The sequence below is a fragment of the Mercenaria mercenaria genome, chromosome 12, assembly GCF_021730395.1.
Source record: "Mercenaria mercenaria strain notata chromosome 12, MADL_Memer_1, whole genome shotgun sequence".
Taxonomy (NCBI): domain Eukaryota; kingdom Metazoa; phylum Mollusca; class Bivalvia; order Venerida; family Veneridae; genus Mercenaria; species Mercenaria mercenaria.
In genome coordinates, this window is record NC_069372.1 from 33,919,689 (window position 1) to 33,933,172 (window position 13,484).

The 13,484-nt window shown below is 34.2% G+C and overlaps 1 protein-coding gene across 3 annotated transcripts; it reads right to left on the reverse strand.

Moving 5' to 3' along the window:
• Positions 1 to 2,300: 2,300 nt before the first annotated feature.
• On the reverse strand, positions 2,301 to 12,028 carry LOC123533073 (uncharacterized). 3 transcript variants are annotated; one of them, XM_045314691.2, is made up of 5 exons: positions 9,771 to 12,028; positions 9,177 to 9,319; positions 7,553 to 7,755; positions 5,783 to 5,929; positions 2,301 to 2,655 (listed from the first exon to the last, which is right to left on the reverse strand). In XM_045314691.2, exons 3-5 carry the CDS (start codon positions 7,746 to 7,748, stop codon positions 2,477 to 2,479), a joined length of 522 nt encoding a protein of 173 aa, XP_045170626.2. In that variant the 5' UTR covers positions 7,749 to 7,755; positions 9,177 to 9,319; positions 9,771 to 12,028; the 3' UTR covers positions 2,301 to 2,476. The 3 variants fall into 3 exon arrangements, with proteins under 3 accessions (XP_045170626.2, XP_045170627.2, XP_045170625.2); XM_045314692.2 differs by lacking the exon at positions 9,771 to 12,028 and having other exon boundaries at positions 9,177 to 9,574; XM_045314690.2 differs by lacking the exons at positions 9,177 to 9,319; positions 9,771 to 12,028 and adding an exon at positions 8,817 to 8,960.
• Positions 12,029 to 13,484: the final 1,456 nt, after the last annotated feature.

Sequence of the window (13,484 nt, forward strand, 5' to 3'; positions counted from 1 at the left end):
GAACTTGTATTTAGAGAAAGAAGTAGGTTAGTTTTAAGACCTCCGTTTTCAGTTTTACATTTTTAGGAATTTCTTCAAAAACTATGAAGGATTTTAAGTGTTTGGCATATATACATAAAAAAGCGCAGTCTGAAGTATAAATATCTAAAACAATAAGATCTTTTAAGTTTGCATATTTTCAAATAAAGAGCAAATGATACCTAAAACATAAACGAGCTGCCCGTTTACACCAATATGATCAAGTTCACCTACAATTATTTAATACTGCATTCATCTGTCTAAACCTTAAGCAATAAATAAATTAAAAAAACGAAACAAGGAGTGGATAAGTAAAGAGGTTTGCCAAAAATCGTTTCCATTTTTTCCTCAGGTTATAAGTCTTTTATAACTTTAACATACAGTCAGAGAATTGATCTGTCTCTAGCAAGCAATAAAAATTACTAATTGAAGATTTAGCGATTGATTCGAGTGGGACGATGATGTGCCCCTCCCTGAATCCGCTCATGAGCCCGGAGGAGCAGCGGTCTAGTGATAAAGGTGTCGGCCGCTCAGCATGGAGATTGTGATTTAGAGCCACAGTGTTGTCAAGGCCCTACGCGTATTTTTGTCCTTTTCAGGATGCAGACTCAAAAAATGATTCAGGTTAGCCTACAGCTTTTTTTCCCCAAGTAATGCAGCGCCAATAAATTAGTATAAGCTAGTGGATAAATAGCATTGTATATTTATGTTTTTAATAAATATATAGCATAATGCAGTCAAATTGAAATAATACAGCTGTACTGTTTGATCTCTTTTTCAGCAATGTTGAATTCTGAAACATTAATGAAAATGGTGTTTTCCTTTAACTATGAATAAAGGTATATATATATATATATATTTAGTTTTGATGCTGCTTTATATACACACCCGAATTGTACTACACATTCGAACTCGTTCAACTTTTGCATAATTATATACTCAAATCTCTGTTATCATGTCTCACATATCAGCAGTGACATTTTAGTCTTCTTAACTGATTGGGACCAGAGAATTTTCTTTCTCTGAAAGTTAACTGGATCTCAAGGATACACTAAATATGTAGAGACAGTTTGCATTAAGGGATATATTTAAATTCAGAACAGCTTACTTTCCTATAGGATACGAGTTCGCATAATTAATTATTGTGTAAGTAGAGAGAATCTATTCGAACTTATCACAACCACAAAATACCAGACCATATTACGTCAAAGCGACGAGCGTGCAAATGACACAGCAAGTCCACTAACCCAATAAGATCAGTTTCGATGCTGCTTTCTATACACACCCGAATTGTACTACACATTCTCACTGTTTCAACATTTGCATATATACTCATAGCTCACAAATCAGCAGTGACATTTTAGTCTGTTATATATAAGTAACCCTTTTATGTAACTACAAAATATCAAGTTTGCATGAAAAAACTAATCAGTGAGTATTTTTTGTATAAATTTGATCTGGAGCCAAAGCTTGTTCCACTGTTCTTGGGAGCTGGACTTTAATTTTCAATATGTATAAACAAGAATCAAGAGTCAGAATTTTTCCCATCAAAATTCTAGCCCTTTGCCATCGTCCCTCCCCCATCCCCTCAAGAAAATCAAATAGTCAACCCTTAACGGCAGTTATTTAAAAACAACAACACATTTTACATCCTGAGGAGTAGCCCGCCCGCTTAGCTCAATAGGGAGAGCGCAGATCTACGGATCTCGGGGTCGCGAGTTCGATCCCCGGGCGGGCCGTATGTTCTCCGTGGCGATTTGATAAAAGACATTGTGTCTGTAATCATTCGTCCTCCACCTCTGATTCATGTGGGGAAGTTGGCAGTTACTTGCGGAGAACAGGTTTGTACTGGTACAGAATACAGTAACACTGGTTAGGTTAACTGCCCGCCGTTATATAACTGAAATACTGTTGGAAAACGGCGTTAAACCCAAACAAAACAAAAAATGAAGACCATTTTCTCAAGCAATTAAATGTTTAAAACATACAAATCGCCACTCAACAGATCCAGATTCTAATCATACAGACCAGGGTCGGCGAATGGAACAGTTTATATTGATTAATTATTCTTGCTGAGAAACTTCAAAAGCAAATGCGAGAAACTTGGAAACTTAGTACATTGTACCTTAAAGAAGATAATGTATTGTATATTTATTAGACTAAAACAATGAACAAATAAGCTAAGATTTGTGTCAGTTATGTTGGTAATACTACACTTCGGAAGTATTTTCATAAGATTCTAAGGGTAGAGTACGAAGGAGAGATAAATGAAATAACGTGTGTGACATTTCAAGCATAAGCTGAAGTTAGCATTTATTTTTATCTAAATCTATTCTAGTTCTATTCAAGTTTGGGTCCAGGCCAGATACTAACGTTAGTCAAAACTTCACTGTAATATCGACAAATGTGAAATATCATTCTCGTCAGCTTAAACTAATTGATGCACCTTTTGATTGGCTCATGTGCTTATTACGTCGTATCCGTGTGACCGCTTTGACCTGTGAACAAAGCATGCAGCGATAAATGCAAATACTGCTGACGGGATCTGTAAGTAAAATGCGGAGCCATACGATATCGTGCCTTTGGGATCATCAATATTTGTTCCGAAGACGATCATGGCTACAAAGAGAAGAATACCTGAAAATACATAAAAACAAGAGTAAGTACATAAGACACAGCTGCAATAAACTATACTAGTCAAAAGTTCCAACGCCCATATGTACATAAGTATCGATATTTTATTTAATATTAAACCAAATACAATGAAATTTGACATGAGTAACACATAACTATCCTGTAACAGAATGAAAAACAAAAACTTAACAAAATCACAGTAGATAACAATAAAATGCATTAATTGATTGAATGGTGCATTTTTAAAGTTCGCAGGATCAGTCAATAGCGGGTGTGGCCACCAGCAGCATTCACCACAGCTAAACATCTTCTTCGCATTGATGCGATCAAACGACGCACAAAGTTAATTAGAATGCTACGCCACTCCTGGATAATCGCATTGGTTAGTTCTTGTAGGTTTCCAGGCTGTCTATGACGCTGGCGGAACGCCTTGTCGAACGCGTCCCACAGGTGCTCAACTGGCGACATGTCGGAAGATAACGCAGGGCAATCAAGAATGTTGACGCAGTTCTGCTGCAGGTATGCCATATTTATACGAGGCACGTGCAACTCGTGAAACCAACCGAAGCAATTATCCAGGAGTGGTATAACATTCCCATTACTGTGTGATTCGCTTGATCGCATCAATGCGACGACAATTTTAAGCCGTAGTGAATACTGCTAGTGGTCACATCCGCGCTTCTGACTTATCCTGCAAACTTTAAAAATGCACCCTTCAATCATTTAATACATTTTATCGCAGTCTACTGTGGTATTTTGATAAGTTTTTGTTTTTTATTCTGTTACAGGATAGTTATGTGATACTTATGTCAAATTTCAGTGTATTTGGTATAATATTAAATAAAATACAAAATGTATTGATACTTCTGTACATATGGGCGTTTGAACTTTTGACTAGTATACATAATTCCTTAATAATATTGATTTTTTGATCTTTTCACTGCTTGTACAATTAGGAAATAAAACATTTATAGGCTGCTCGTATGATTGTTCCCTTTCCATAAAGTGTATAAAATTACAGATGATAAGTCAACCTTGACTCGTGCGCAGTAATAGTCATATGCTTTAACACCGTATCATATTTTCTCTAGTAAGCTTTAATTGTGTAAAAGCCCGATCTTTTATTACAGATTTTAGGAGTTTGATGAGTATGATAGTCGTTACACTGAACGAAACTAATCATTGTACCAATTATTCGATTCTATTACAGTAAATGTTTCACTCGTGACTGAATGTACTGTTCCAAACAATATGCGCTTTGATGATTTCGTACTTTTTATATACCGGAGTTATGCAAAACATGTGAACATATCAGTTACAAAATTTGACGTCGACGTCGTTTATAGTATTGGAGACGTTGGTCAAATTACTAAAAAGCTAACAGGTGATAAAAAAATATTACATTTGTGACTTCCTACACTGAATGTATTAAACTCGTTTTATGAAATTGTTAAAAATGCTCGGCAAGATCTCGCATTTTATTATTTTATTCAACTCGTTGACTAACTTCAATATGAAAAGACACTCATGTTATACCCTCTATATCTACTCAGTAGATTTAACTCTACTATTAACGATAGATTCCTTGTATCTGTATTCCTGCTAAATTTCTAGGATTTCTAGGATGAACTGGTCTATCATTCAATTTGGGCAATACCCTTTATTGTTCGAAGGGGTGTTCACTGAAAATTTACTGACTAAATAGCGAACAGTTGCAGACCAAGATCAGCCAGCCTACAAGCTGATCTTGGTCTGCATTGGTCGCAAAGGCAGAATCACTTGTCACAATCAGGCTAAAGGTTAAACTGTGACCTTTAAAAAAGTCGCCCCGACTTCGTCTCAGTGTTGTTATATTTTCTGGTCCTTCGGGATCATTGATTTCAACTCATTTAGATTTGTAGATTGAATACTGTCTAAGCCGGTGCTAGGGGGCGTGGGCGGTGTTGCTTTTTTCATTACTGCTCATGAACAGACTCAATCAAACCGAGTCTGCAATTTTCACTGTTTGCCTTGTTCTCGGTGCTTCCGAGGGATCTACTTTCCAGATTTTATTTAATGAATATTAAGTCATTCCGCGTCGCCTGTAACGTTGAACGTTTCTTTCGTCCGTCTTCAATCCTAAGCGTCTTTAATGAAGTGCCACCTTTTTAACCAGGACACCAGCCGTATAGCATAACACATAAAGCATGGTACCAACATTTTGTTAAATTCTTGTGTCAAAGACGTCACTGTTTACATATGACACTGGTAACAAAAGTAACATATTTTTACTTCTTATGGTATTAAGTCTCATTTTCACAATATTGAACAAGGGGACAATGCTTTACTGTACTGAAAATTTCCGTGAAGTACATTCAACGAAACATGAAAATATATCAATAAAATGTTTTAAAAAAGTGTACATGTATATTAAACGAACGCAACACATCAATATTTCTAAGTACATCATCAGAGAGTGTTCGACAAACGCAAACTAGAGCTGCTTTTGTGAAAAGCGCATGTCTCCCACAACTGCCTAATCATCAGAATAGTAGTATATAAGTCAACCATGCACCAATACCTCAACTGCATTATCAGAGTTCCATGGCTTTGATTATCAAACACAAGTTTCAAGGGCCATAATTCCGAAGTACCTGGGCCGATTTGGCTAGTTATCGAACATTGCCGAGCACTTATTGGCAAACACATTTTGTTCAAGATTGGTGAAGATCGGATGAGAAATGGTCGACTTAGAGTGCGGACAAGCTTTGTGACACACACACACACACACACACACACACACACACACACACGCGAGTAAATCAATCTGTCTCCCACACCACTGTGTGGTGGGAGACATAATAATTCGTAAATATGTCTGATTACCCGATAAATGTACTATATAAATGAAAATGTTTTCGAGCATTTTTAAGCAATTAATTACAAAGTATATTATAAAAGAAAATTACTTGAAAGTTGTTCGTAAATAAGTTCAGGAAGACAAGCTTACACAGAATTGTAATTCACTATAGTGGAAAGTTATTTAAACCTTGAAATGCAGAAAATTAAAATAAATATGTACTCCAAATTGTAAATATATTTTGTATTTTGATATTTCATTACATTTTATATATTTAATAATCATACGCACCTCCTACAACAAGTGAAAATATACACATGTTTGCTGAGGTGATCCTTGAATCCTCTCCAGCGATTCTAAATGCGAATAAAAGACTTATTCCGAATAAAATGATACCAGTTATTATCAAACCACGAGTGGCATTCACAAAGTCTTTAACTGAAAAGTGCATGGTTGAAGTTGTTAACAAATTAGATATTATGAATATCTGTATGCATAAAATGTTATGCCAAACGTTCTTTGGTGTAAACAATTTAGGGGCTTTTTCGCTTTTGACTTGAAAGGTGTCCATAGAAGGCAACCACATAGTATCAGAAACCAAATATATTACAAGATTTGTTAGAAGCATGCAATGCAACCAAGTAAAATGAGAGCAGACCTGTTCAGAAGAGGTATAGCTACATCTCTTCTGAAAGTATCATATTTGGATCGACTTGAAACATTAGATCTTATTGCAAGCATAAAACTGCTATTCTTGTCACTTTTCGGGGTGTTTAACAGGAGAGAAAACGTGAACGTATGTTAACAGAGATTCTCGCGCTCACGTGTTGTTAAAACACCTTTTTATATATGCGCGTTCCTGGGCAAAGTGTAAACGTATTACGGCCCAAAAACGGATAATTCAAAAGGAAATGACGTCAACGTGAAAAAACAACCGGACTCGGGTACCAACCAATCCCTCGAAATCTGCAGATGTTACAACACGAAAAAAAAACAACAACATTCCTATTCTCTAAATAGTACAAAGCTGCATAGAACAGAATCTTTTTTACTCTAAATCGTCGCGGTAAAAATATTTAAATGTTGAATCTTTTTCTATTGAATGATGTAATCGACCAAGTACTTGACAATGTGTTTAGGTATATGACACACAACTCATTACATGGCACGTGGTTATTAGCCCTCCTTTGCCTATATTAGCGCTCGGGTTACGCCCTCGTGCAAATATAGGTTAAGCCGAACTAAGAACCCCTTCAGGTCCGCCATTGCCGTTTGCTGTTCCATCTCTATTATAAGACCATGGAAGGTCAACATCAATGATGATATTATTATTTCTTACTTTCCTGTTGCAATAATGTATAATTACTATCAAGGAAACACAGTATGACATGAATGGATTTTTAGGAGGGTGGGGGTCTTAGAGAGTGTTTCTTAAATTTGAGAGGCTGCTTAACAAGGAAAGCAGACTGAATCATATAATTTTAAGAAGGAATGATATGGAGAGTGTTTTGAGGCCTTTGTAACTTATGCTTCCAAAGAATCTTCTCATAGATTCTACTAACTACCACCACATCATTCTTTAAGTGCCATGTGGCGGCTGTTAGAAGTCACACCGTACTTGACTTAGTGTTGTTATATTTTCTGGTCCTCTGGGATCTTGGAAAACTTTCAACTTTATCATAATAGAAATCCGCTGAAACCAGTGCTTGAGGAATATTGTACATTTTATTACCACTCATGAACAGACGCAATCAAACCGACGTTGCTATTATTTTACTTGGTTGCGTTCTATGCTTCTAAAGGATCTTTTCACAGATTTTATTATTGTAAAGAATTGACCAAAAGTTCACATTTGTTGAAATTAATTATTGCATCTGTGCATTTCTTGATTCAGAGTTATTCTAGTTGATTTGCGTTCAATATATACACTAATCTACTACAATTTCCACCAGTTACTACGGAATGATCGTTGCCAAGCTGCAATTAATACTAATCAGGAAATTTTTAAACCCAAACAAGATATTTATGTATGTGAATGTAGTAAAAATGAAATAAATTTACCATCCGTAAACGATGAACATACTGATTCACCCGGTGCGTTAGCACATGCTTTCCATAGTCCTACATATTCATGGATTGTTTCACCTTGCTGAAGTGTATAATCTGCAGTAATCCAGTACGGAATGGCAACGCTGATGCTACTTGTAACAATGATACAAATAATTGCAAGTATACTGAATTTTATTTCTGACGGCATTTTCAACCTGAAGTGAAGATAAAAATGACTTAATTCAATCTGAATATTTGTTTATCTATTTCAAGCAGTAGACAAAGTACTTATCAACACTGTACATGCATGTCAAATGTCACTCTAAAAGTATGCTTTCTTGTTTAACTGATTTCATCGAGCAGGAAAGAATGCATTAACTTCATAAATCTGTTTCACCAGGGTCTACGATATTTTCTGTATTCTTTTTAAAATTTCTTCAGGGACGTAAAATTACTTTTGACATACATGTAAACAGTTAGCCTAGTGTAATTTCAATTTTATTAGCAATAGAATAATCTCAAGACACTTTAAAGGTTTCGCTTCTTACAATCAACAATAATTATTGTTTTAATTTTGTCATATACGATAGTTGTTTTCAAATGACAAGGCTCTGGAAATCACAACAACCTAAGCAATCCAATACTGTCATATAATTATTGACATTTGAACTGACTGTACGGGCTTCTTATTTAAATGTTTTCTATTTTTATATGTAAACACGCATTTTCATTACTTATCTTTTATATGATATGAAATAGAACAATGCAATCGATATGATAACTACGGAAGAGTATTAGCGCCAGGTGCATTTTATTTGTTGACTCAAAATTTCGAGATACTAACTCAAAATCTCGAATTAGGTTCTTGCCTTTCTCTCCACAAAATTTGACATATATCCGGCTGCCAAAAGCCAAAACTGTTAAATATTCATATTTTTCAGAGAGAACTCAAGGTACCTTATCTTGGCCATGACCTATCTACTTTTACTAAGGTATATCGTAACTCGAAATTTTCACCTATTAACTCGCAATTTCAAGTCAGTAGCTCGGAATTTTGAGGTAGGTAACTGAAACTTTCAAGTTACTAAGTGACAATTTTCAGTTAGTTTCTCGAAAATCTGTATCAATTACTCAAATATTTGACTTAGTAATCCAACGCTCAAATTTTTACTAAATAACTCAGTCTGGAGTTAGTATCTAGAAATATCGAGTAAGAACATTATATTTATATAACACTAATAACTTTTTACTACTTAAGAATAAGTCATATACTTACGAACTATTCTACTATTGCCTTCTCACATTAATATGAAACTACTGATTTTCATCTATTATCTCATATTATCGTAAATGAAAAATTGTGATTAGTTTTCTATTTAAATAAATCTTCCCTGTTTTCAATGCACATTATCAAATGAAAGATAAATTATGTTATCAAAATGTTTACTTGCAGCACATGAATTATTATCAAAGAGAAAACAGGGCGACATTGACTTCAGGTGTACATAGAGGATTTTATTTTTGTATTCTTTTGTATGATCTAAAAGTGTTAAAGGATATCGCCACAACCCATGCTTTTTCAGTCCCGTAAAGTTGTATTTAACAAATGTGCACAATCATGCATATTATCAGTTACCTAAAATTTATTTGTACATCGTGAAAGTAACTGTTGGAGTTAATGATTCTTCAATGGCTGTTTATCCATTTTTCTAGTAAGCCATGTCTCTTATTTTCATCACCTAACTGACTTCTGATTGATGGCTGAGCTTAGAGATGTCTCTGAAATTAAATACAATGTACATTTCTCTGCAAACACCCTTTCCCTTAGGTTTAAAAGGTTCCATGTAAGGTGAGGCAAATATTTCAAAAGATTCCAGCATTGATATCGTCTCTCCCTCTATTCGTGCTGTGTTGATGAAGAAGCTGACAATATTGTTATCTGTTAACATCCATTTATTGAGGCTGCATCGCATATTCAAAGTTACATGCAGTATTTTCTCTGGTCATATATTAATTCTGAATCTGGTCATCAACACAGCTATCTCAAATTATCGTTCCTAAATAAAGGAAGAGAGTTTATAGCTTAACCTTTTAATGTTAAAAGACAAATTTGTTCTGTTCCTTTTAAAATAGTTTCGGAATTCAGAAGTACCAATTTTATGTTTCAAGTAGAATAAACCAGTCAGAGCTTTATATTCCAGTCATTTGTAATTCTAAAATATCTACATACCATTATAAAAAGGATGAATATCCAACAAGTAATGCCACGTTTCAAACATGCAGCCTCCTCAAAGCTCAACCTACAGCACGCAGACGCACACAATACAAACACAAGCATAGACTACAAGTACAACAGGACGGGATTACTAAAATGAACCAGACAGAACCTTCAATGCAGTATAAAGTACTCCTCATTTTATAACAATCCCTGAAGGATGAACATATATTGATTGAATGTATACGGGGAGGTATTTCATATATAAATCGCTATTAGCTTACTGGTAGAATTCCTTTATGTAAAATTTTAAGTATGTATATCTTAAATAAATATTATCTCAAATTGTTGTAAATGAAAAATTGTGATTAGTCCTCTAATTAAATAAATTTTCCTTGTTTTCAATGCACATTATCAAATGAAAGATAACTCATGTTATCAAAATGTTTACTTGCAACACTTGAATTATTATCAAAGAGGAAGATTTGTAAATAGGGCGATAATGACTTCAAGTGTACATAGAGGATTTTATTTTTATATTCTTTTGAATGATCTAAAAGTGTTAAATAAAGGATATCGTCAAAACCCATGCTGTTTTCAGTCCCGTAAAATTGTATTTAACAAATATGCACAATCCTGCATATTACCAGCTACATAAATGTTATTTGTACATCATCAAAGTAACTGTTGGTCTTCAATGACTGTTTATCCGTTTTTCTACTTATTTTCATCATCTACTTGCTTGTCTTCTGGTTATGGCTAAGCTTAGAGATGTCTCTGAACTTAAATGCATTAAATTTCTCTACAAACACCGGTCACTTTCCCTTAGGTTTTAAAGGTTCCATGTAAGGTGAGGCAAATATTTCAAAGGATTCCAGCATTGATATCGCCTCTGTTTATTCCACACAATTGAAATCTTAAACGTAAGGTTCGTAAAAATGACTGTATATGAATGCAACATAATACATAAAATTTATAACGGACGTGCTGTGTTAATGAAGAAGCTGACAATATTGTTATCTGTTAATATCCATTTTATCCAGCTGCATCGCTGATTCAAAGTTACAAGAGCAGTATTTTGTCAGAGCTGAATACACAAAAAAGGGCCTTAATATATACAGATAAAATGTCGTGCGCTCGAGATAAGATGTCGTGCGCACGAGATAAGATGTCGTGGGCTCGAGATGAAATTTCGTGCGCACGAGATTAGACGTCAAGCGCATGAGATAAGATGTCGTGAGCACGAGATAACATGTCGTGCGTTTGAAATAAGATGTCGTGCGCACTGGATAAGATATGATTTAATCTTTAAAAAAATAAATGCATGTCCTAAACATACCACCAGTCCTAAACATACCACCATATAAATCCTTTACTTGATACAAGGTTTAGAGTAATTGTGTATATATATTTTGCACCATCGGGGTTATTTTTTGTATCCAGAGTATATATTTGTTGAGACTCTGGAGATTTCAAAAGATATATTTAAGAAATGAAATTTTTTTTTTGGTTTTCTCTGAAAAAAAGTTTCATTTCTTATATTTAGTACATTATATTTCCGTTTTATTTGTAAACATTTGTAAATTACAAATTGCACACATTTTGTTGCATTTAACATTAAAGTCAGCTTTCCGGTCACTTTGTTCACCAGACGGAACAACAGGGACGTCATCTAAGGAACGTTTTTCTTTGACTATAGACTATACGCGGACGTCGTAAAAACAGCGGCTCATTATCACTAAGCAGCGTTGACGTAACATTAATGCCTTTCCTTTTGCTGTTCATATAAAATGAACGTCATAATTTAATAGGGCGAATGTAAATATTGGAAGTTGAATGACAGCACAGTCAATTTATATACGTCAACTTTAGCCATGTTCCTTTGTGACAGGCATTCCATTCTGTTTAAGTTTTGCCTTTTGCTTTATTTGTAAAGTTTTTTTTTCTTTTTTTTTTCAGTTCGAATATGCCACCCCATGAGGAAAAGTCTTGACTAACACTATACTTGAAATAATAAAATATCATCAGGCAGTAACATTTTGAAATATTACAATTAGGTAACGTCATAACAATAAAATACGGAAAACGTGATAAATAGACGTGTTGCAAACTTCCCATGAACATTTATGACAATGCTGTGAAATGCATCTTAAGAATATCCTTATGCACATACAGGGAAATCCTGATGCAGGCAGAAACAGATACCATTCCAATTAAAGGGAGAAAAATAACAGTTTCTAAAGCCAAATTACTGTAACTCACTTTTGCACGACGCAAAATTTCAAAAATTAAATCATATGTAATAGTAGTGTAAAAACAATACTAGAAACTGCTAAAAGAAAAATTTACTCAGTTTACTCATTTATGAAATCGGTGATATAAGTAAAATTCCACAATATTAATGGCCATCTTCCACCATAATATTTAATTATTAAGAAATAAACTTCACATGTATAAAATCGTCAAATGTTTTTAAGAAACCGTTTTTGAACTCTATTTTTACACGATGGGCGGTTATAAACCGGGCGTAATAATTTCCCGAGGACTCAGCCCAACTGAAAGAATTCCGAACTACGTATAACCGCCCGCGTATATAGTTCTCGATGCATACAATATGGCGCTTAATTTCACGTTGATGTGACGTCAACATAAAATTGTAGCGATTATTTAAGCATTGCTAATCATATTAAGAATATAATTTAAGTAATGTAGAAATGGTCTATTGTTTAAAAGCACTTTTTATTTGGAGTGCACATTTAACTTGTGTTTTGCTATATAGGTTTAAGAGTGTCCACTTTTTAAAATTAAATCCTTAACACCGTTAATACATTTGTACAGATAAACTACATAAACATTATGTAGAAATTTTCCATATTTTAATATATGTAATTTGAGTCTATTATACCTTTAACGGTAGATAAAAAAATTTCCAGAACCAACTGTCCTTTTAGGAAGAATTTGATGAAAGATTGAAAACCTTATATTACATACGAATTGTCAACATTAAATTCACCACCAATGTATATCAATTATTCTAACACGACCCGATTTATTTTCCTATTAAACAAAGAAAGCTGAACACTGTGAATAACAAATAAAATCAAATAAATGTATCTTAACGTATGAAACATTGAAATTTCAATAAATATCATGCAGGCAGAAAGATGGTAATGTCTACGATTCATGCATTCTTATAGGCTATATATCAAACACTTTTAGTGTTTCCACAGTGTATAAATCCATAGTTTGGTATACATTTACAGCTTGGTCCATCCTACCATGGGCATAAAGTTGAATATTTGATTTATTTAACGAAAACACAACAAAATATCTTTATTGGCCTCAGTACAGTATAAAAGCCCATGCTATTATTTCCACTTTTAGTTTGTATCATTTCTGTAGAAATTTCCCAATTTAAGCACTTACCTTCCCTAATTATACAGTTATTCAGTGGTATGCCAGAAAAATGTTTTGCTACGTTATGAAAGCCAGATTATTTGTCTTTAGAACTTGACAGCCAGAAGAAAATTTAAAGTAAACTAACAACATTTTTCGGCGACGCCGTCTAAATTCGTTTTCGTTACCTATGCCACGTGACTTCAGTTTGCAAATCAAACTACTTGATAACGCATTATAGATAATTTATCAAAATGGAAGATTTATGCAACACTCTGCCTGATTGGACGAGAGTGTCAATTTCTTTCACTCTGTTGATTGTGCTACGTTGAG

Excerpts from the sequence above, each read along its gene's own strand:
- LOC123533073 (XM_045314691.2), bottom strand. The coding sequence starts at position 7,748 with ATGCCGTCAGAAATAAAATTCAGTATACTTGCAATTATTTGTATCATT. Across the intron at positions 5,930-7,552 it reads ATGTTCATCGTTTACGGATG|TTAAAGACTTTGTGAATGCC; the intron begins GTAAATTTATTT and ends TGCACTTTTCAG. Across the intron at positions 2,656-5,782 it reads ATTTTCACTTGTTGTAGGAG|GTATTCTTCTCTTTGTAGCC; the intron begins GTGCGTATGATT and ends ATGTATTTTCAG.